General features: G+C 39.1%; 1 protein-coding gene across 1 annotated transcript; it reads left to right on the forward strand.

Moving 5' to 3' along the window:
* Window positions 1-1849: 1849 nt before the first annotated feature.
* On the forward strand, window positions 1850-2098 carry LOC130829885 (60S ribosomal protein L39-like). The gene has a single exon (XM_057696431.1). The coding sequence runs from the start codon at window positions 1850-1852 to the stop codon at window positions 2096-2098; it is 249 nt and encodes an 82-aa protein (XP_057552414.1).
* Window positions 2099-23464: the final 21366 nt, after the last annotated feature.

Below are 23464 nucleotides of genomic sequence, written 5' to 3' on the forward strand. Positions count from 1 at the left end.
ATGTAAAAAACAACTTTTAAACCCCTCTCCTTTTGTTTTTCTGAGTGGCATTAGTCCCTAGGAACAAAATAATAAATGATATGGTCAACAGCAAGTTTAATTGAAATGCACTCATAAGGCTTTTTCATAAATTTTTTTTGGTAAGTTATTAGGACATAATTTTGGGAAAGGTGAAGCAAAGGCATAAAAGAAATGTCCAGTTGTGTAGCCTACTTATCAAGTTTTGTGGGCCTATGAATTAAGACAAAGAGGAAGCATCATCTTTAGGTTTTTTCTTTTAAATGAAGCGTTGCCTCAGTTGTCTGTGTAACAGTGAGTTATGCACAACCTAGGATCCAGGTTGCCAGGTGCCTGGGCAGGACTCTCCCCAACATCCATGGATGTGGGCCATGGAAATATCTGAAAGGAAAGACCTTTCTCAAAAAACAATTGTGTGTGTGCTCACACATGTATCTACTTCCAAGGAGCAGAAACAAAATGCTCCCACATAAAGCATGGAAGAGGTGCTTCTGATCTTCCTGTGACTGACGCCATTTTGAAGCAGAATGAATGTGTCTCAGTGGGCACTGGGGTGGAAGCCTGCAAGTCAGTGGCAAACATTTGATTCCTTAAAGGAGGCTGGACACCTCATGGACAAATCCAATTGCCTCGACTTCCTGGGCATCTGCGTTATTAGCAGTAGCCATCCATGGCCAGATAGTTACATGTGTTCATTAGGTCCGGAGTACCATAAGTAAATTATAGTTTAGGTAAGAATACCAGTCAATTTATATGTCCTTATGTCCTTGAAAATTATTCCAGTTTACTCTAAGAAATCCTGGTTAGCTGTTAGAGAGACACTATCTGATTAGTAATGATATCAATGAGTTACAGTTAATAGAAATTTCACTGAAAATAGCCACTGAACCTGGATGCTGAGAGAAGCGTTTAATGGGTAGTAAAAGAGGGAACCACTGGTTTAAAAGCATCTATGTCTAAATAGATTGAAAAATATCTCTTGCAAAGCCAGTGTTTGTCAGTCCACAGGAAAGAAATTAGACAATTTTTTCTTTAAGTGGCTCCATGTTTTTGTGTGTAATATATGCAAACATTAAAACAGTGATATAAACAATTTTTCTAGTTAAGGAGTCTTTTCAAGCAAAGAAGTAGCAATGTGGGTAGTACCATTGGCAATAATATTACTTTCTTACACTTTTCCAAGTTAGAATATTCACAATGGAAAAAATGTTTTGTGTTTCAGTATTCATGTCCTTAAAGTTGAAGCCTAATTAGACCAGAAAATGAATCAAATTTTAAATTATTTTCAGCTGTGCAATCTGGTTACTTAAGAGTCTATGAATAAACAAATCTGTGGCTCTATCTAAAACAGTAAATAAACCCTTGATATATTATGCTATTAAAACTGCAATATGGAGGACAAAAATCTAATCCTTAAGATCAGACACTGAAACTCATAATAAAATAATTTTCTCCAGTAGCAATGTGGTTATAATTACAATAGTATTAGTAACACATGTCATAAAGAGAAAAAGACTCTTCCCTAGCAGTGGCCTCTACTTTAGATTGGATGGAAATTTTTGTCATTAATAGACAACTCATTATTCAGATAAATAACATCAGAAATTCAAGTTGTAAAAAGATATTTTACTTAAACTCTTCATTTTTCCAACAACTAAGGATTAGTAAATTTTGGTGTATCCATTTCGAAATGTTATAAAATTAGAAATTATTATTACAATATACACAAATGTTAACTGACTTGAGTAATGTTTATTCCTTCTTTTTAAATAAAAAGAGATCTCTCTTCTCCTCTCTGCCATCCTATGTGCGGTTGAATTTGCTCCTCATCATGTCTTGTCAAAAGACATTCAGGATCAAGCGATTCCTAGCCAAGAAACAAAAGCAAAATCGTCCCATTACCCAGTGGATTCCAATGGAAATTGGTAATAAAATCAGGTACAACTCCAAGAGAAGACATTGGAGAAGAACCAAGTTGGGTCTACAAGGGGCCCTGCATATGAGGTGGCGCGCATATTTATTCTGTGTCAGGGTCACTTGCATCTTACCATACCACTCTGAAAACATCACTACTATCTGAACAGCTGGATGTGTTTTATTAGAAAGTGGTTTTTCTCTTTGTGTCAGTGTTTCTGCATTAGTACTTTGGCTCAGTGATAAATATGTGAGAACTTTGTTGGACAATAAAAAATAAATAAATAAATAAATAAAAACTGTATGCAAAATTCATATTAATAACAGGTAACTCTCAGAAAATTGGTATTTTTCTTTTCTTTTTTCTTTATGTTTGAACTCTACTAAAATAAACGTGTGTTATTAACATAGTCAAAATTAAACCTATCAGTACAATGTTAAAAGTTAAATACTTTGTATTTTGTACATGCAGGTTTATTCCAGTTTCCAATTTATTCATCACCTATTTCTTTACATTAATGGTCTCTACATCTTTTAACCCGGAGATTACAACTTATATAGGACTGAACGTGCTGGGTCACTGCAGAACAGTGCCTGGGTCAGGAGCACATGACAGCAAAAACCTAGTGTGTGCTCTACTTAAAATTTTCTGCAACCACAGAGCTGCATCTATTCCAAAGGAGGTGTATGTGTTTGGGGAGAGGAGAGTTCGAATTTCCTCCAAGAAGCAACACATGTTAGCAGGGGTCTAAAGAACAAATGAGTTTTCTGTGTGAAGTGATCATTTCTTTCCCAGCAATTTAGCTAAAACAAGTTCTGTAATTCAGGAGCCCATTTCTGGACTAGAATTTCCCATTCTGAGGGTAAGGAGGAGGATTACAAATGAAGAGAGTGGCTATCTACGGTGAGTTTCAGGTTATTCGACTTCTGGGTATGATGCTAGCTGTATATGACTGAAGGCATCAGATGGAGCAAAAATATATATATTTTTTTCAGTAATTTAGCCAACTGCACAGTGAAGACTAACTTGTGTGCTTATCTTGCAGAACCAAACTCTAGGAGACAGATGGAGGGCACTCCAGAGTGGGGCAAGTAGGGATGGGAGACAATCAGCAAAGACATAACAGAAACACAGTGACCTAAAATCATACAAGTGCACAAAACCTTGAAAAGTAGTTTTGTTACCGAGCCCAAGCTCACTCTGCTTGCCATACAACAGGCCAATAAATCGGAACAAGAGTTATTGGGGCAAGGAATAATGACTTTAATAGGAAAGCTAGCAGACCAAGAAGATGGCACACTAGGGGCTCAAAAAAAACCATCTAGTCCCATTCAGGATCCTTTTTTACAGAAGAGGGGGAGGGGGGAAAGGCCACTACAGTGCCCACCAATGGCTGAGCAGGGCTGCTTTAGCCCCTATTACAGTTCGCCACTGTCAATATCCATTCCACAGTCTTGTGGGAAAAGGGGGCAACAATCTTTCTGGCTACTTCCCACTGACCTGGGGTGATGAGGGGGTGATCATGAAATGGAACTGATCAGCTTTGGGTTGGGAATATTCCTTAAAATTTTTAGTAAGCAATACAATTCTCTTTATCTACAACATTTGAACCTGATTAAAGTCCTACAATGACATTTTAATATCAATACGTATTTTTTCTGAAGGGCAACCTTAACCCTTCTAAGAGTTCACAAATCCATTGCTCTCTAGGCCTCTCAGGAGTTGGGTCATTTTCTGATGACAGTGGGGCTACTTTAACCTGAGTGTGATGAATCCTTGGCTTTACTCCAGCTAACTTGACAGATGAATGTGTGGTGAGTAATACCATGTGTGGACCTTTCCACCTTGCAGTCAGCTGGTGCTCAGGCCCTTGTCCTCTCCAGGTTTTAAGGAGGACTTGGTCTCCAGGCAGGAAAGGATGTAAGGCTACCTCAGTTGGATAGGCAGCCCTGCTGGAAGCAAACTCATGAATAGAGGTAGTATAGTGCCCAGAGTTTTACATAATTGCCAACTGCTAGATCTTTCAGAGCATTTATAGATTCTCCCACCCAGGCAGACACCTGGAATGGCCTATTATACAATATTTCAAAGAGGCTTAATTTAAGCCTGCTTTTAGGAGCTACTCAGATCCGCAGCAGGGCAACTGGCAAGGCCTCATCCCAAGTTAAATTAGTCTCTTGACATATTTTAGCAAGGCTTCTTTTTAATGTATAATTCATTTTCTCGGTTTTTCCTGTTGATTGTGGTCTCCTGGATGAAGGTAGCTTCCAATTAATTTGCGGTGCTTTAGATACTTGTAAGGCTATGCTAGAGACAAAAGCAGGCCCATTATCACCTTGAAGGGAGTTAGGCAATCCAAATCAGAGGATAATTTCCTTAAGGAGGACTTTAACCATTTCAGAGGCTTTTTTGGTCCTGGTAGGATATGCCTCTACCCATCCTGAGAAGGTGTCCCAAAATACTCAGAGGGTATCTGAAATTTCATGTGGCTTCTGTGGCTCGAGGCATTTGAGTAAAGTCTATTTGCCAGTTCTCAGTGGGGAGTTTCGCCCTTTTGTTTTTCTGGGCAGGGCATTGTGGCCACTTGTGAGGGCTTATAGACTGCTTCTAATAGTGAGAGGATTCCAGAAGCATGTTTATGCTTTTCTTGTTTGAAGTGAGGAGTCCTCTTTCTTTCCAGATCGCACCATGAGCATGCACCATGGAAAATGTATAGTTAGAGTCTGTGTATATACTTACTCGCTTGACTGCAATGGATAGTAGGGCTTTTAGAGCAATGATTTCTGCCTTCTGAGCTGAACTCCCTGGGAGCAGGGCTTTTGCTTCAATAATCTTGTCAGTGAATGGTTCCATATCTGGCTTGGCCAAGGTCTGAGCCAAGACTGGTCCTTTAAATCCACTCTGCTAGGAGTACACTAGCTCAGTGACATGTAGGCCATCACGCTCTGGGGATTGTGCAGCATCAGTCCAGAACAATGTGGCTGGATTTAGGGCTGAAGTGACCTGAAGTCTTACACTGGGATTGTCTAAGAGAATGGCTTGGTACTTTCCTATCCTCCCAGAAGTCAGCCAATAGCCCCCTTTGTGTTCCGGTAAAGAAAGGACATGCTGAGGGACATGCAGAGTGGTGGGTTGCCCCAGGGTAAACGTCTCAGCTTCCTGAAGTCTGTCACAAGTAGCTGCTACAGCTCAAAGGCAAGGGGGCCATCCCTTAACAGTCTGTTCTAGTTGTTTTGAGAAGTATGCAATGGGTCAGGGGATATTCCCCAGAGTTTGAATTAACACTCTGAGACTTATGTCTCATGGACATATAATTTGAAAGACTTCTTTAAGTCTGGTAGTCCCGATGCTGGGCTGAGACTTTGTTTTTCTTGTTTCAAAGGCTGTTTTGCACTCTGTAGTCCAAGTAAGGGGCTCAAGATCATGTCCTTTAAAGCCTCCTAGAGGGGCATTACTATAAGCCCAGATTTTGGGCTCCAAATCCAACAGAATCCTGTCATTCCCTGAAACCCCCTCCATTGTCTGCAAGTCTTAGGTGTTCCCAAGCTTGCAGTTGCCCATTTTCTATCAGTCAAATGACCCCACTGTCCTCAGGAAAGGACAAAACCCAAACGTGTGACTTGTTGCTTATAGACTTGGGCTTTTTTTTCTGGGAGAACTTTTATCCTAAGTTGGCCAAATATTTTTGGGTACTGATGGTATTGGACATGCTGGCATACATAAGAAATTGTGTTTCAGGCTAAGGTCCCCTAATTGGTATTCTAAAGGTTGTAAGAAAGAAGGATTTTGTACTTCTCCAGAAACTCCCATGACTGGGATGGATTGAGAGGTTTTCTGTGCCACCTTGGTGTTTACCACAGAGTATGTAGCACCCATACCTATCATAAAGTCAATCAAATTGTCCTCCACTGTCAAAGTTACCCAGGGCTCCAGTGGGAAAATTGGAATTGGATTCCTCCAGTCCAAGGGGGCCCCCAGGCCTCTTCGTTCATCATTAGACTGTTCCTCTCTTTCTACCATATGAGAGACTCCTGTCTTTCTTTTATTGTTTTCTTTCTTATTCTTCAGCCCAGGGCAATCTTTTTTCCAATGCCCTTCCTCCTTACAGGAAGTGCGTTGTTCCCTCCACATGGTGGCTTACCTCTCTTCAGGTTACTTGCCTTCCGGAATCCAATGCTGCTGCCAGAAAAGTGGCCTTCCATCCTGCATCCTCTTGCTTCTGTCTTGTTTCCTATTGTTGAACACTTTAAAAGCAACATTTACCAATTGAGAAGGGTTCATTCCAAATACACCATCTAATTTTTTAAATTTCCTTCTTATATCTGGGTGCTTTGCCCAATGAAGGTTATGTTTATGGTTCTCATATTTTCAGGAGCCTCAGGGTCTGCATCAATGTAGTGCATATAAGCTTGATGAATTCTTTCTAGAAACGCTGATGGATCCTCATCGGGTTTTTGGTGTATCTCCTGAATTTGTTTAAGCCCTTTTGCCTAGGTACTCCCTTTCGAAGACCCCCTAAGATACACTTCCTATAATGCTTTAGGAGTGACAAACCTCCATTATTATGATATCAGTCAGGCTCAGCAATAGGAATGGCCAGATTTGCTTCTGGAGTTCCATCTGGATCTGCTTGATGAAACTGGTGTGCTTCCTCTCTAGCCTTTCATCCCCAGTAAGCATCGTATTCATAAGAGTGTGACTGTCTGCACAAGAGGGATGGTGAGTAGCAAAGATAGAAGTGAAAAGTCCAGTCATGCAGAGGGAGGTCATCTCAGTAAGCAGAGTTATGGCTTTTCCAATGAAACAAATTTGAAGTTGAGAATGGATTGTGCATCTATAGAAACCCAGCTGATTGCCCATTTGCATTAAGGTCCCCTACAGGATATCGGCACAAGGGAAATTGCCCTGCTCCGGAAGTGACTCCAGGTCCAAACTGAGTGCCCTGTTGGGTCTTAGATGGTGACACCAAACCAGGCTCCTTGCCCTGGGGGGTTAACATAGAACTTCTAATTGATCCCCATAATTAGCAGAGACAGGAGGTGGCATGGGGGCAGTGGGAGCAACTGCCCGTGCAGTCTGCTCAGCCAGTATGGGGAACGGGTTGGCTGGGGAGGGGTTTCAGTTTTGAAATAACATGTCCTCATTCTCATTTTCTCCCTTTCCCTTTTTCAGAATAGGTTTTTCCTTGGTTTTCCTTTTAGACTGCTGTACCATCCCAGCAGTTTGACTTCTTTTCCTCCTGATACAATAGCATAAATGCTTCTACATACAGAATCTCATCATTTTTACCTGCTCTTTCACAAAAAAATTTCTAATTGCAAGATTGTATAATAATAAAGTGAGCCATTCAAGGGTCATATCTCTCCTGATCCTAACATATATTTAGGGACCACGTACTATTACAATAGACTATTACCTCATCCTTAGCATAGGCCCACAAGTATATTTTGCCCATTTACTTAAGATACACCCCAAGGGCTTTCCTTAGGGACAGATGGAGTATTTCCCATATTTGTAAGTTTAAAAACAACAGAACATGAGGAGTGAAAGCAAATTTCAATACCAAAAGCACAAACAGATTCCATCTTGAATGAACACAAAGCAGAAGCAAATGAATCAGCTCACAAATCAGGTAGAGTCCAACAACAATTCCCCTCCTCAACAGAGTACCCAAATCAAATGAACAAATTGGCTTTTCCCTTAAAAGAAAAGCCCAAATTGAGAGGGAAAAATGTTCACAGTTGTATACACCGGAGCATCTTACCCTACTATATGGAGCCTGTCGCCTCCCAAATGTCTATTCCTTACTCCAACTGCCAAGAGCTGGGGCAGCTTGTGCTGCTTCAGGGAATTTTGAAGGGAAGATCCTCAGGACAAATGGTCCTGGCAGCTGCTAGGGCCTTAGCCAAAAATTCCCCAACCGGGGCCAGCTGGCCACAAGCAGCAAGGCTCCTGGCCGGCTTCACCAAAATTTGTTAGTTAGCCTAAGCTCACTCTGTTCACAGCAAGACAGGCCAATAAATCGGGAGATGAGTTGTTAGCACAAAGAATAATGACTTTAATCAGAAAGCTAGCAGACTGAGAAAAAAACAGCATCTCAAAAAAACCATCTCATCCCAGACCGAATTCAGGTTCCTTTTATGCGGAAGGGATGTAGGGAGCAATGCAGTGCTGACCAATGGCTGAGCAGGGCTGCTATAGGTCGCATCTGCCTCGTCTCTTTTACACTTTTAATTAAACTTTGTGTTTACATACAGGTGATGCTATTTGGAAGGAATTAATCTCTTTTTAAAGGGTTCAGAAATGTTTCTTCATATTGGCTACCTTAAAATATAGAAAATAATACATTCCTTTGATGACACAATTCAAAATATTTCCATTTTCCAGATATGACTGCAAATATTCAAAAAGAACATCATAAAATCCATTTGATAGGATATGAAATATAGAGAAGTTTTAGGAATGAATGAAGTCAAATTATTTTTTTCTTCCTATAACTCTTCATTGACTTTGAGAAGATGTGGCTTCATAATTCATATAAAAATTCAGCATAAAATATTTGCATTTTTTTCTCCAATACAAAAAATAGAGATATTTCCAATGACTGGCTCTTTGTTTTAACATATTTCCTGGGGCGGGGGGAAAGCAATTTTTTAGCAATCTACAGATTCAATGCAATTCCTATCAAATTTCCAAAGGCATTTTTTACAGAACTAGAACAAGAAATTTTACAATTTGTATGGAAACACAAAAGACCCTGAATAGCCAAAGCAATCTTGAGAAGGAAGGGCAGCGCTGGAGGAATCAGGCTTCCTGAATTCAGGCTATTCTACAAAGCTACAGTGATCAAAACAGTATGGTACTGGCACAAAAACAGAAATATAGATCAATGGAACATAATAGAGAGCCCAGCAGTAAACCCACACACATATGGGCACTTTATCTTTGACAAAGGAGGCAAGAATATACAATGGAGAAAAGACACCCTCTTCAATAAGGATGCTGGGAAAACTGGACAGCTACATGTAAAAGAATGAAATTAGAACAATTCCTAACACTACACACAAAAACAAACTCAAAATGGATTAAAGATCTAAATGTAAGATGAGACACTACAAAACTCTTAGAGGAAAACATAGGCAGAACACTCTATGACATACATCAAAGCAAAATCCTTTGACCCACCTCCTAGAATAATGGAAATAAAAACAAAAAGAAGCTAATGGGACCTAATGAAACTTAGAATCTTTTGCACAGCAAAAGAGTCCAAAAACAAGACAAGAAGACAACCCTCAGAATAGGAGAAAATATTTGCCAGTGAAGGAACTGACAAAGGATTAATCTCCAAAATATACAAGCATCTCAGACAGCTCAATATCACAAAAGCAAATAACCCAATCCAAAATTGGGCAGAAGACCAAAATAGACTTTTCTCCAAAGAAGACATAAAGATGGCTTACAAACACATGAAAAGATGCTCAATATCACTACTTCTTAGAGAAATGCAAATCAAAGCCACAATGAGGTATCACCTCACACCGGTCAGAATGGCCATCATCAAAAAGTCTAGAAACAATAAATGCTAGAGAGGGTGTGGAGAAAAGGACATCCTCCTACACTGTTGGTGGGAATTTAAGTTGGTATAGCCACTATGGAAAACAGTATGGAGGCTCCTTAAAAACTAAAAATGGAACTACCATATGACCCAGTAATCCCACTACTTGGCATATACCCTAAGAAAACCCATACTCCAAAAAGATATATGTACCACAGTGTTCATTGCAGCACTATTTACAATAGCCAGGACATGGAAGCAATCTAAATGCCCATCAACAGATGCATAGATAAAGAAGATGTGGCACATATATACAATGGAATATTACTCAGCCATAAAAAGGAACGAAATTGAGTTATTTGTAGTGAGGTGGGTGGACCTAGAGCAAAGTAAGCCAGAAAGAGAAAAACAAATACTGTATGCTAATGCATACATATGTAATCTAAAAAAATGGTACTGATGAACCCAGTGACAGGGCAAGAATAAAGATGCAGATGTAGAGAACCACTTAAGGACATGGTGGGAGGGCATTGGGGGGAAAGGGGAAGCTGGGACGAAGTGAGAGAGTAGAATTGGCATATATACACTACCAGCTGTAAAATAGATAGCTAATGGGAAATTGCTGCGGAGCACAGGGAGATCAACTCGATGCTTGGTGATGACCTAGAGGGTTGGGATAGGGAGGGTGGGAGGGAGTCGTGGGAGGGAGGGGATATGGGGATATATGTATAAATGCAGCTGATACACTCTGTTGTACAGCAGAAACTGGCACAACAGGGTAAACCAATTATACTCCAATAAAGAGCTGAAAAAAAAGTTTAAAAAAAAAACAATGTTTAACTCAATATATAGAATGTAAGGAAATGCAATCCTATGCCCACACACAGCCATGGATTTAAAGAAAATTATGTTTATAATGAGAATTATGTTAAAATATCTTGTTTATGTAAAGTCTAACCAACATAAACTTTCTAAGTCATTTCTATGCTTATCGCAAGAATCCTTTCTTAATATTTTCAACCACAGCTTGATTGAAATTCTGAGGTGGCAAAACAGGTAGCAACATGCTTATTTTCAATTTGTCGACCTTATCCCATTTCTTTTCAGAACTTTCAGTTATTACAGGCATCACACAGTATGTTAGATGCTACCAAATACCATATTGTATTCTTCGCTTACTAAAGTAGCATCTTTACAGTAGGTATAAATGAAAATTGATTAGAAAGTGTTTTACTTACCATCTGGAACTCCATATCTGTCTTCAGTGAATCACCTTCACTGCTTGTAGACTATAACATTCTGGCACTCTCTGATAATATTCAAAAGGCAAAATCTAGTTATGTTTTTCCTCTGACTGCATAAAACTCTAGCAGTTTTTATTTCGATTGACTCATAAAGTGTATAAAAAGTGAAAATATTGCAATGAGGTTTAACAAGTTAATGGTAAATTAATGCACTTTCTCCTCTATTAGGCAAATTTGCAAGGCTGTGGAACATTTAGCATTCTCTCCTGGATAGCATTTGACATTTTATATGCAGAGGAATCAACAGTTTTAGTGAACTTTTGCCTAACCTGTGCCTTAATATACAAAATAAGCAGTGATGGTTTTCCAATTGCTTAAACAATCTGTACTCAGGGAAAAAGCCAATTCACCATTTCACGTGGAACACCATTTCTACTCATGTCACTCAGGGTGTTCCTATTGAAGGGTGAGCAAAGAAAGGCTCATTTTGATTTTAAATTAAAATGTTTAATTCATTCAATTAATTCTTCACATAAAAAGTGACTGTAAGATCCCAAGCAAACAAATGAGTATAGTTTTCCTGTCATAATTAATGGACAACACTTTCTTATCTTGCAATAGTTCCCATCCATTCTCATTAATTCTGGCTGTGTCAAACAACAGGAATCATTTGCCAATTTTTAAAAAGTCGAAATCAGCCAAACACAAGTTATTGTTACGGCAGAAGAATTCATTTTTTACCTAAATCTATTTTTCATCTGGTTTATATAGATCTTGATGCAGGATCATGTTATATCTGGGGATCAATTTGAAATTATATTCCTAAATTGCCAAAAAGCCCATAACTTTAACATTTTCCGCATTAATTGTATGCTTAATTACTTAGACTTTAAAGTCAATCTTTTACGTTAGTTTAAATAGCTTGAAAGTGTAATAAAACAGTATATACAGTGTGGAGGTAATGTAACCGGAAGTGGGGTCCGGCTACTCGCTGCTCAAAAGCCAATAAAAAGGCCAGTTTTGTGGAAAGGAAAGTTTGCTTTAATTTGAATGCTGGCAACCGGGGGTGGAGGGGGTGGAAGGGGAGGGCAGACGCCTGTCCAAAGGCTGACTCCCCCCCACCCCGACAATCGGGGGCAAGAGCTTTTATAGACAGAGAGAGCAGGCTACATGCAGAAACAGCACAGTCAGCTGTGACAGTCGCCTTGAAATTGGTCATCGGTGGTCTGACCAGCATCATCTTGATTGTTTCAGGTACAGTTAATCTCCAGTTCCAGGGTCGGTTTGTTTCCATTTCTTTGAGGCCAATTCTCAGAATTGTGGAAGCTTACGTCATGGCTACAGCCTGGTCATCATGTAGTAAACTTCTTCCACTTGGTGCGGGTTTCAGTATCTACAAGACAGCTTACAGTATATGGCTCAGAATATTATCTGTAGCCCTTGAAGAGGAACTAAAGGTCCTTGACTTTCCTTACTGACTAAACTATTATTATTTGGTCTCCTTTGACTGTTTTCCTTTGTTTCCACATTTTCTCACTTCTCTGATTAAACTTATTCTTTGGCTAAAGTTTTTCCATAGACAAAAGGCAAGCTGAGGACATGGGGGGTGAGGGGGGTAGGACCATAGGGTCCTGCTCTGTTTCAGTAAGAGAAACCAGAAAGTGTCTTTTTTCAATAAAAAGTTAAAAGAAAAATAAAGGAAAGCAGAGAGAGAAGGAGGCAGACATCATGCTCTTTCAACTCCATCCTCAGTAATAATGTTGTTCCAGACAGGGACTCCTTTTCCATAAATTCGTTGGAAGCCCTAATGCATATTCCCCATTCTTTTGTCTGTTTGGCATCACTCCTGCCTCACATCACCTTTCCTTCTACCCTTCATCACTGCAATGACTCTCTACTTTTCACCATCTCTCCCCTTTTCCCTCATTCTTGCTTCATAATTCTCCCAGATAGAAAACAGAGTGAAAAGCTTCCATATGTCACTTTGAATTTTTGACCGTCTTGTCAAATTGTATCACCATTTAGTTAGAGAAAGAGAGGACAAGTAGAAAACAGCAACAAATATTTAACAAATTTCAGGAAAGTCAATGGGAGAAATTTGCCTGTTTTCAAAGCAGACCAAGGAAAGTGTTATTTTCCCAGAAATCAAGCTAACACGCAAAGCTTGAGAAATAACAATTGTATTTCACATTGTGCTAAATTGTTGGCATTGTTCATATTTGTTGGGTCATATGGACTCTGTGAGTATTTCCCTGTGTTTACTGTTGGCTTGATTTTCCTTACCACTAATAGTGATAGAATTTAGAAGTTCATACCAAGTAACAAGGATGAACCAAATCAAGAACAAAATAGCATCATTTGGAATTACTAGCTATTATATAATGAGTTCACATATTTTTTAAAGCAAGACGGCAAAAAGAAGAAAATGAACAAATCCACCTTTTTTAAAATTTGAGATATTCTCTGACTCTAAAGTTTCCCAACATTGAAATGGTGGTTTCTTAGAAATCTTTTTAAAAACCCATATGATACAATATCCTACACAATGAAAATCCAATCATAGTGTATCCCATAGCTTGAAAAACCCTTTGCTATTCCTTTGGGTATCTAGGCAAAGAGAACTGGAAACCAAGGAAAACAGTTGATGTGTTGTGTCAGAATGCATTATCAACAAAGGTTCGGGAAGTAAGAGCTGAACTCTAACAAGAGCACACCCTTAAGGAGAGGCAGCCACCGATGGAAATTACCATAGACAGTGAGGATTTGTCAAGGAGGGCTGGATCGAAGGGTGACAGCTGAAAATGCTCAAATTAAAATTAAGGCACAGAGTTGGCAGCAGCCGCAACTAAAGCCAAGTTTCCTCATGTGTGAATGAAGCTTGGTAATAGGGAAGCTAAAAAGCAAGCAGATAGGAAGACTCTGAGATGGGTTTTATTTTCTAGAAGAAAGGTGAGAACAAACAAGGCAGAATTCTCATGCTCTGATACTATCCAGAAAAATATATACAAATATATATACACATTTTTTTGACTGAAATTGGAATTAGGTATGATGACTCCTTTGAATGTCTGACTGCCTGATCAAACTATACCACAATCTGATTGGAGAGAAGGAAGACAGGAGAAAGGGATGAAAAATTCAAAAGTTCAGCCGAAGCTAACCTAAGTAACACTCCCTGCACATTAGAACCAGGACACATGATAAATAGTGATAAATATTAACAGGATAGGAAAAATGCAGAAAGGAGTGCTGAGAGTGAGCTTCAATTTCAGAGAATACAGGAGGGACACCAAGTCTGAAATCAGGGATGATCATTATTACTGTCTATTTAGGGAAGTGTCTGATACCAAAATCCCCTCACCATTGAGTCAGAAGACTGTGGTTGCCTACGAATTCCTGCCCAGATGGTCTGGGTACTAGATGGGCAAAACTTAACAGACATCACTGGGCACTTTTATTCTTTGACTACAACTATCTTTTTCAGGAGTGAATAAATCAATATATAGAAGATCCCTGAAATAAGGGCCTGATCAAGACTTACATCATCCATAAGTCAAGATATAAGGCTAAAATTTCATTTGTGCCTCATTCTCTCCCTGGCAGCTTTGCGGATGCCTAAAGGTTGTGACTATTCAGTGTTCTACTTTTGCACAAAGGAATAAATCAAAAATGGAAACACAAACTGCAGCAGGATCGTTTCCAAAGGCATCTTGTCTTACTTCCATCTACTCTCTCATAATTTATAAAGCCTTAATAAAAATATGTCAACCACCTTATGTATTGGAGGAAAAGAACAACATTTCTAAGAAAAGAATGACAAAAATAAAATGAGATTTCTTAAGTTGTAATTCCAATGGGATATATTTAAGAATTAGCCAATTTCCAGGTCCTCCTTGGTGGTGTAGTGGTTAAGAATCCATCTGCCAATGCAGGGGACACGGATTCGATCCCTGATCTAGGAAGATCCCATATGCCACAGAGCAGCTACATCCATGCACTACAGCTACTAAGCCTGTGCTCTAGAGCACGCAAGCCACAACTACTGAGCCTGTGTGCTGCAACTACTGAAGCCCACATGCCTAGAGCCCATGCTCTGCAAAAAGAGAAGCCACCACAATGAGAAGCCTGAGCACTGCAATAGTAGCCCCAGCTCACCGCAACTAGAGAAAGCCTGCACACAGCAACAAAGACCCAATGCAGCCAAAAATAAATAAATAAATAAATAGAGAAATAAATAAATGTAAATACATAATTTAAAAAAGAAAGAAAGAAGTCAAGATGGCATAGCTTTCATTTAAGTATCTAAAACTGAACCTAGGTTGGTACTCAAGGCATGTAGGAAACATTCACCTTCAATTCCATCAAACAAACAGTACTTGTGTCATTCAGAGAGTGGCTCTAGTTTAGGATAAATTTGAAGCCAGGTATTTACACTGGACACTTGCCAGTTTTTATATTAGCAATCAGTCCTATACGCTTTCTCTTTTTACTAACCTGTTTTTTCCCCTGGTTATATTCCTGGACTGTACAAGCAGGAAGAAAGAACTTCCCACTTGCCCATGTCCCTGAATAGGAAAAATTGTCTCCTCTCAGGTATAATATTCTTCAGACAATAATTTAACGTTTTTCCACTAGCACAAACCTAACACCCTGAAGAGAAAAAATATTAAAATATAAGATGAAATTATATCATTTTAGGAGCACTCATTACTGGCTATGCCTGGAAGTCCATGCATTCACTCCACTGCTTTATTTAGATGGTCTGTTCAGAGCTTTGAAATATAAAATAAAATGACACGGTTGAAAATGTAAGAAATTGATCATTAATGCATTCACCATGTGAAGTAAATTTTATACAGATATGTATAGATATGTATATAAACACAGACATACACGCAACACACATATTGAATTCTATTTTCTCTCCATGATCACTGCAGTATATAAAGATATTTTTTAAAAAGTAACTGAAAAGAGAGAAAAAAAGATGGCGGCGAAGTAGAGAGACGTGGAGTGCATCCCTCTCCACAGATGCATTGGGAATGCACGGAAGGACACAGTCATTCCCACAGAGAACCAGCTGAACACCAGCAGACGGCCTCGGACACCGGAAAGGGCTGCGGAGAACCAGACATAGCCGGTAGGGAGGCATCTACGAGGGCTCAAAGAGGGTGAAGCGGCGGAGCTGTGGCAGACGGGAGGGAGTGAGAAACATACGGAGGGTCCGCAGCGCAGCTCAGCGTTCCCGGACCGAGACATCGATCCGCGGCTGAACGGAGGGTCCAGGAGCGGGAGCGTGGGAACCGGAGAGCTGGTTCAGGGTGAGAAACATTGTTGCCGGTAGGGTGACGGACCGAGAGGACAGGAGGGAGGAGGTCCGCGGAGAGGAGTGCCGGTCCCTGAGAGCTGCCCGGCCATGATGGCCGCTGGAGGCTGCAGGCTCCCGGGCGGGGGGGGAGGAGCCGCGCGCATAGCTTCTCTCTCTTTCTGCGCCTCTGCAACAGGCAGCGGAGAGACGCCCTGCGGGGCCACATAAGGCGCTCAGGGATAACAAGCACCCTCAGGCGCTCGGGCGGGGCTAGATTAAAACTCCTTGCAACGCCAGCAGCAGGGAGGCTGCTGAGAGAAAAAAAAAAAAAAAAAAAACCAGCATCAAAAAGAAAAAACCCCGAGAGAGGCCCAACTCTAAGACTTTCTGTGTACGCCTGAGCCACCAGCGCCCTCTGCAACAGGCACCTCCAAGCCTGACTGAAACAACAGTGCGCCACTGCTCACTCCCTCCCAGGAGAAGGAGCCACTATTGCACCCTCTCCCTCCCCACACACCGAGGCTTACAGACGAACAATAAAGGAACCTCTGCTGGTCACAGAATAACGCAAAAAAAAAACCCAAGGCAAGGAGAAGGACACTTACAGCTGAGACGCTAAGGAAACAGAAATAGTAGTATCAATACCTATTGAACTGGTCCATTCTGGGATCAGTTCTGGATTTTTTTTTTTTTTTTCTTTCCTTTCTCTTTTTTTTTTTTTTTTTTTTTGATTTATTAAATACGATCTTAGCCCTAAGGGATCTACAAGTTTTACAACATAATTTTATAAGGATATTTTTTACTCTTTTTTTTTTTTTTTTTTTTTTGCCTTTTAAAATACTTCTATATCTAGCTAAGTTTTTGGTAGTACGGACAAAATATCTTTCATACTTTCCTTTCATCCCTTTCTTTTATACACTTCTATTCCTTTCTTTTTCTTTGCATATTTCCAACCACATTACGCTCTTCTGTTCCCCTTTCTTCCAGCCATTTTAAGTGTATTTTATCTTAACATACTTATAAGCAACACTATCGGTCTGCTCAGACACCTTGCTCTATTCTCCAGATGATGCACTGCCTTGGTATTAATATTAGGCTTTTGTCTTTATCTTAGTTCTTAGTACAGTTGTCTAATTACATTCTGAGAATCTCCATTCTCTCTGGTGGTACTCCAGCTCATTTCTATATTTGATCCTAGCTTACAAAATCTCCCTGGATTGATGTTTGTATGTGTAGGGTGTTATTTGTTGTTTGTTTGCTTTTGCTTTTGTCTCTGATTTGTTCTGTTTCAGTTGTCAATTTCTGCTGGGTTTCTCTCTGAATATCTGATAGCACACTGGGGTTCTGTCAGGTCTTTCTAGAGCCTTATGTCCTAACGGATTCAATAATTGTGTGTCTTATACATGTATGTGTTTCCTAGACTGAATATTCGTCTAATCCAATACTTGGACATTAGTCTGAGGCTTGGACAGTCTTCTATAAACACCTCTATCACCAGGACAAGCAACCCCAAAAGCTTGGACAACCATGAGGAAACAAAGAAGCACCATGCAGGCAAAGGAGCAGGAAAAAAACCCACAAGACCAAATAAATGAGGAGGAAATAGGAAAAATGCCTGAAAAAGAATTTAGAGTAATGATAGTAAAAATGATACAAAATCTCAATAACAAATTAGAGAAAGTACAAGAAACAGTTCATAAGAACTCAGAAAAACAAACAGCAATGGATAACAAAATAACGGAAATTAAAAATACTCTAGATGCTCTAACCAGCAGAATGACTGAGGCAGAAGAACGAATAAGTGAGTTGGAAGATAGAATGGAAGAAATAAACGCCACAGAGCAGGAAAAAGATAAAAAAATAAAAAGACTAGAAGACAGCCTCAGAGACCTCAGTGATAACCTTAAACATACCAACATTCGAATTATAGGCATCCCAGAAGAAGAAGAAAACAAGAAAGGGTCTGTGAAAATATTTGAAGAGGTTCTAGTGGAAAACTTCCCCAACATGGGAAAGGAAATAATGAACCAAGTCCAAGAAGCACAGAGAGTCCCATACAGAATAAACCCAAGGAGAAATACACCAAGACACATATTAATCAAACTAACGACAATTCAACACAAAGAAAAAATATTAAAAGCAGCAAGAGAAAAGCAACAAACAACATATAAGGGAAAACCCATCAGGATAACAGCTGACCTTTCTACAGAAACTCTGCAGGCCAGAAGGGAATGGCAGGATATACTGAAAGTCCTGAAAGAGAGAAACCTACAGCCAAGAATACTTTACCCAGCAAGAATCTCATTCAGATTTGAGGGAGAAATCAAAAGCTTTCCAGACAAGCAAAAGTTAAGAGAATTCAGCACCACCAAACCAGCCTTACAACAAGTGCTAAAGGAACTTCTCTAAGTAGGAAACACAAGAAAAGGAAAACACCTACAAATACAAACCCAAAACAATTAAGAAAATGGTAATTGGAACACACATGTCAATAATCACTTTAAATGTAAATGGATTAAATGCTCCAACCAAAAGACACAGACTGGCTGAATGGATACAAAAACAAGACCCTTCTATATGTTGCCTACAAGAAACCCACTTCAGACCAAGGGATACATATAGACTGAAAGTGAAGGGATGGAAAAAGATATTCCACGCAAATGGAAGTCAAAAGAAAGCTGGAGTAGCAATACTCATATCAGACAAATTAGACTTGAAAGTAAAGACTATTAAAAGAGACAAGGAAGGGCACTACATAATGATCACGGGATCCATCCAAGAAGAACATATCACAATGGTAAATATCTATGCTCCCAATATAGGAGCACCTCAATACATAAGGCAAATGCTAACAGCTATAAAAGGGGACATCGACAGGAACACAATTATAGTGGGAGACTTGAACACCCCACTTACATCAATGGACAGATCATCCAAACAGAAAATAAATAAAGACACACAAGCTTTAAATGACACATTAGACCATCTCGACTTCATTGATATTTATAGGACATTCCATCCAAAAACGACAGACTACACTTTCTTCTCAAGTGCACACGGAACATTTTCCAGGATAGATCACATCTTGGGTCACAAATCAAACCTCAGCAAATTCAAGAAAATTGAAATCATATCAAGCATCTTCTCAGACCACAACGCCATGAGACTAGATATCAATTACAGGAAAAAAACTGCAAAAAATACAAACACATGGAGGCTAAACAATTCACTATTAAACAACCAAGGAATCACTACAGAAATCAAAGAGGAAATCAAAAAGTATCTAGAAACAAATGACAACGAAAACACAACAACCCAAAACCTATGGGACGCAGCAAAAGCAGTTCTAAGAGGGAAGTTTATAGCAATACAGTCCTACCTTAAGAAACAAGAAAATGATCGAATAAACAACCTAACCTTACACCTCAAACAACTAGAGAAAGAAGAACAAAGAAACCCCAAAGTGAGCAGAAGGAAAGAAATCAGAGCAGTAAAGATCAGAGCAGAAATAAATGAAAAAGAAAGGAAAGAAACCATAAGAAAAATAAATGAAACTAAAAGCTGGTTCTTTGAGAAGATTAACAAAATTGATAAACCATTAGCCAGACTCATCAAGAAAAAAAGGGAGAAGATGCAAATCAACAGAATTAGAAATGAAAAAGGAGAAGTCACAACGGACACCTCAGAAATACAAAACATCATGAGAGACTACTACAAGCAACTATATGCCAATCAATTGGATAACCTGGAAGAAATGGATACATTCTTAGAAAAATACAATCTTCCAAGACTGAACCAGGAAGAAATAGAAACCATGAACAGACCAATCACAAGTACAGAAATTGAGGCAGTGATTAAAAATCTCCCAACACACAAAAGCCCAGGACCAGATGGATTCACAGGCGAATTCTATCAAACATTTCGAGAAGAGTTAACACCTATCCTTCTCAAACTCTTCCAAAATATTGCAGAAGGCAGAGCACTCCCAAACTCATTCTATGAGGCTACCATCACCCTGATACCAAAACCAGGCAAAGATGTCACAAAAAAAGAAAACTACAGACCAATATCACTGATGAATATAGATGCAAAAATCCTCAACAAAATACTAGCGAACAGACTGCAACAGCACATTAAAAAAATCATACACCACGATCAAGTGGGGTTTATCCCTGGGATGCAAGGATTCTTCAATATACGCAAATCAATCAACGTGATACATCATATCAACAAATTGAAGGATAAAAACCATATGATCATTTCAATAGATGCAGAAAAAGCTTTTGACAAAGTTCAACATCCATTTATGATCAAAGCTCTCCAGAAAATGGGCATAGAAGGAAATTACCTCAACATCATAAAAGCCATATATGACAAACCAAAAGCCAACATTGTTCTCAATGGAGAAAAACTGGAAGAATTCCCTCTAAGAACAGGAACAAGACAAGGGTGTCCACTCTCACCACTGTTATTCAACATAGTTTTGGAAGTGTTAGCCACAGCAATCAGAGAAGAAAAAGAAATTAAAGGAATCCAAATTGGAAAAGAAGAAGTAAAATTATCACTCTTTGCAGATGACATGATACTATATATAGAAAACCCTAAAGACTCTACCAGAAAACTGCTAGCACTCATTGATGAGTTTAGTAAAGTAGCAGGATACAAAATTAATGCACAGAAATCTCTTGCATTCCTATACACTAACAACGGAAGAGCAGAAAGAGAAATTAAGGAAACTCTCCCATTCACCATTGCAACCAAAAGAATAAAATACCTAGGAAGAAACCTGCCTAAGGAGGCAAAAGATCTGTATGCAGAAAACTTTAAGACATTGATGAAAGAAATCAAAGATGACATAAACAGATGGAGGGATATACCATGTTCTTGGATTGGAAGAATCAACATCGTGAAAATGACTGTACTACCCAAAGCAATTTACAGATTTAATGCAATCCCGATCAGATTACCAATGGCATTTTTCACAGAACTAGAGCAAGAAATCTTACGATTTGTATGGAAACGCAAAAGACCCCGAATAGCCAAAGCAATCTTGAGAAGGAAAAATGGAGTTGGTGGAATCAGGCTTCCTGACTTCAAACTATACTACAAGGCCATAGTGATCAAGACAGTATGGTACTGGCACAAAAATAGAAAGGAAGATCAATGGAACAGAATAGAGAACTCAGAAGTAAGCCCAAACACATATGGGCACCTTATCTTTGACAAAGGAGGCACGAGTATACAATGGAAAAAAGACAGCCTCTTCAATAAGTGGTGCTGGGAAAATTGGACAGCAACATGGAAAAGAATGAAATTAGAACACTTCCTAACACCATACACAAAAATAAACTCCAAATGGATTAAAGACCTACATATAAGGCCAGACACTATCAAACTCCTAGAGGAAAACATAGGCAGAACACTCTTTGACATACATCAAAGCAACATCCTTTTTGACCCACCTCCTAGAATCATGGAAATAAAATCAAGAATAAACGAATGGGACCTCATGAAACTTAAAAGCTTTTGCACAGCAAAAGAAACCATAAACAGGACTAAAAGGCAACCCTCAGAATGGGAAAAAATAATTGCCTATGAAACAACGGACAAAGGATTAACCTCCAAAATATACAAGCAGCTCATGAAGCTTAATACCAAAAAAGCAAATAACCCAATCCACAAATGGGCAGAAGACCTAAATAGACATTTCTCCAAAGAAGACATACAGATGGCCAACAAACACATGAAAAGATGCTCAACATCACTCATCATCAGAGAAATGCAAGTCAAAGCCACAATGAGGTATCACCTCACACCAATCAGAATGGCCATCATCACAAAGTCTGGAAACAACAAATGTTGGAGAGGGTGTGGAGAAAAGGGAACTCTCCTGCACTGTTGGTGGGACTGTAAGTTGGTACAGCCACTATGGAAAACAATTTGGAGGTTCCTTAAAAAACTACAAATAGAACTACCATATGATCCAGTAATCCCACTCCTGGGCATATACCCAAAGAAAACCATAATCCCAAAAGAAACTTGTACCATAATGTTTATTGCAGCACTCTTTACAATAGCCAGGACATGGAAGCAACCTAAATGCCCATCAACAAATGAATGGATACAGAAGATGTGGCATATATATACAATGGAATATTACTCAGCTATAAAAAGGGATGAGATGGAGCTATATGTAATGAGGTGGATAGAACTACAATCTGTCATACAGAGTGAAGTAAGTCAGAAAGAGAAAGACAAATATTGTATGCTAACTCACATATACGGAATCTAAAAATGGTACTGATGAACTCAGTGACAAGAACAGGGAAGCAGATACAGGGAATGGACTGGAGAACTCGAGGTATGGGAGGGGGCGGGGGGTGAAGGGGAAACTGAGAAGAAGCGGGAGAGTAGTACAGACATATATATACTACCAACTGTAAAATAGTCAGTGGGAAGTTGTTGTATAACAAAGGGAGTCCAACTCGAGGATGGAAGATGCCTTAGAGGACTGGGGCAGGGAGGGTGGGGGGGAACCGAGGGGGGGGCATCAAGGAAGGGAGGGAACATGGGGATATGTGTATAAAAACAGTTGATTGAACCTGGTGTACCCCCCCAAAAAAAATAAAATAAAATAAAATAATAAAAAAAAAAAAAAAAGAAAAAGTAACTGAAAATATCCAACCCAAGATATTAAAATTCTCTAGATTAAAAAAATAATAAAACATATAAAAAAACACAACTATGTACACATGCATATACAGGCATACATACAACTATATACTGTATATATACATACATAGTATAAATACATGTGTGTGTATAAAATTTATTTTCTCTTATGTGCATGGCCATACATAAAATTCCTAGTAAATTGATACAGGTTAACTCGACTTTCTGGTCATTTTTATTTGTTCTAGATCAAATGGCTACTCCAGTTAAACAGAAAATGCTCCAAACTGGACTGTTTTTGGTGCCCACGTGAATCTAGCCATTTATTCCAACTGAATATGTCCTGTTTAAATATGCTTGCTTTTCATAAGGAAGTATGCTCTGATTTAAAATGTTTTCATGTCACACAAGCTAAAGGCCACTTACATTCATTAATTCCATTTTCAACAGCTTTATTGAGATATAATTCACAATTCATCCATTTAAGGTGTACAATGGAATGGTTTTTAGTGTATTAACATAATTGTACAGCCATCACCATGATTACAATCAATTTATCCCCATGCCCTTTAATCCCTCTTGGCCTTAGGCAGCCACTAATCTACTTTGTGGCTCTATAAATTTGCTTATTCTGCTTATTTCATGTAAATAGAATCATACAATATATGGTCTTCTGTGATCAGTTACTTTTCACTTAGGGTAATGCTTTCAAAGTCCATTAATGTTATAGAATGTATCACTACTTCATTTCT

The sequence above is a fragment of the Hippopotamus amphibius genome, chromosome 10 (assembly GCF_030028045.1).
Source record: "Hippopotamus amphibius kiboko isolate mHipAmp2 chromosome 10, mHipAmp2.hap2, whole genome shotgun sequence".
Classification (NCBI taxonomy): Eukaryota; Metazoa; Chordata; class Mammalia; order Artiodactyla; family Hippopotamidae; genus Hippopotamus; species Hippopotamus amphibius.

Coding starts and splice junctions, on each gene's coding strand:
- LOC130829885 (XM_057696431.1), top strand. CDS start 1,850: ATGTCTTGTCAAAAGACATTCAGGATCAAGCGATTCCTAGCCAAGAAA.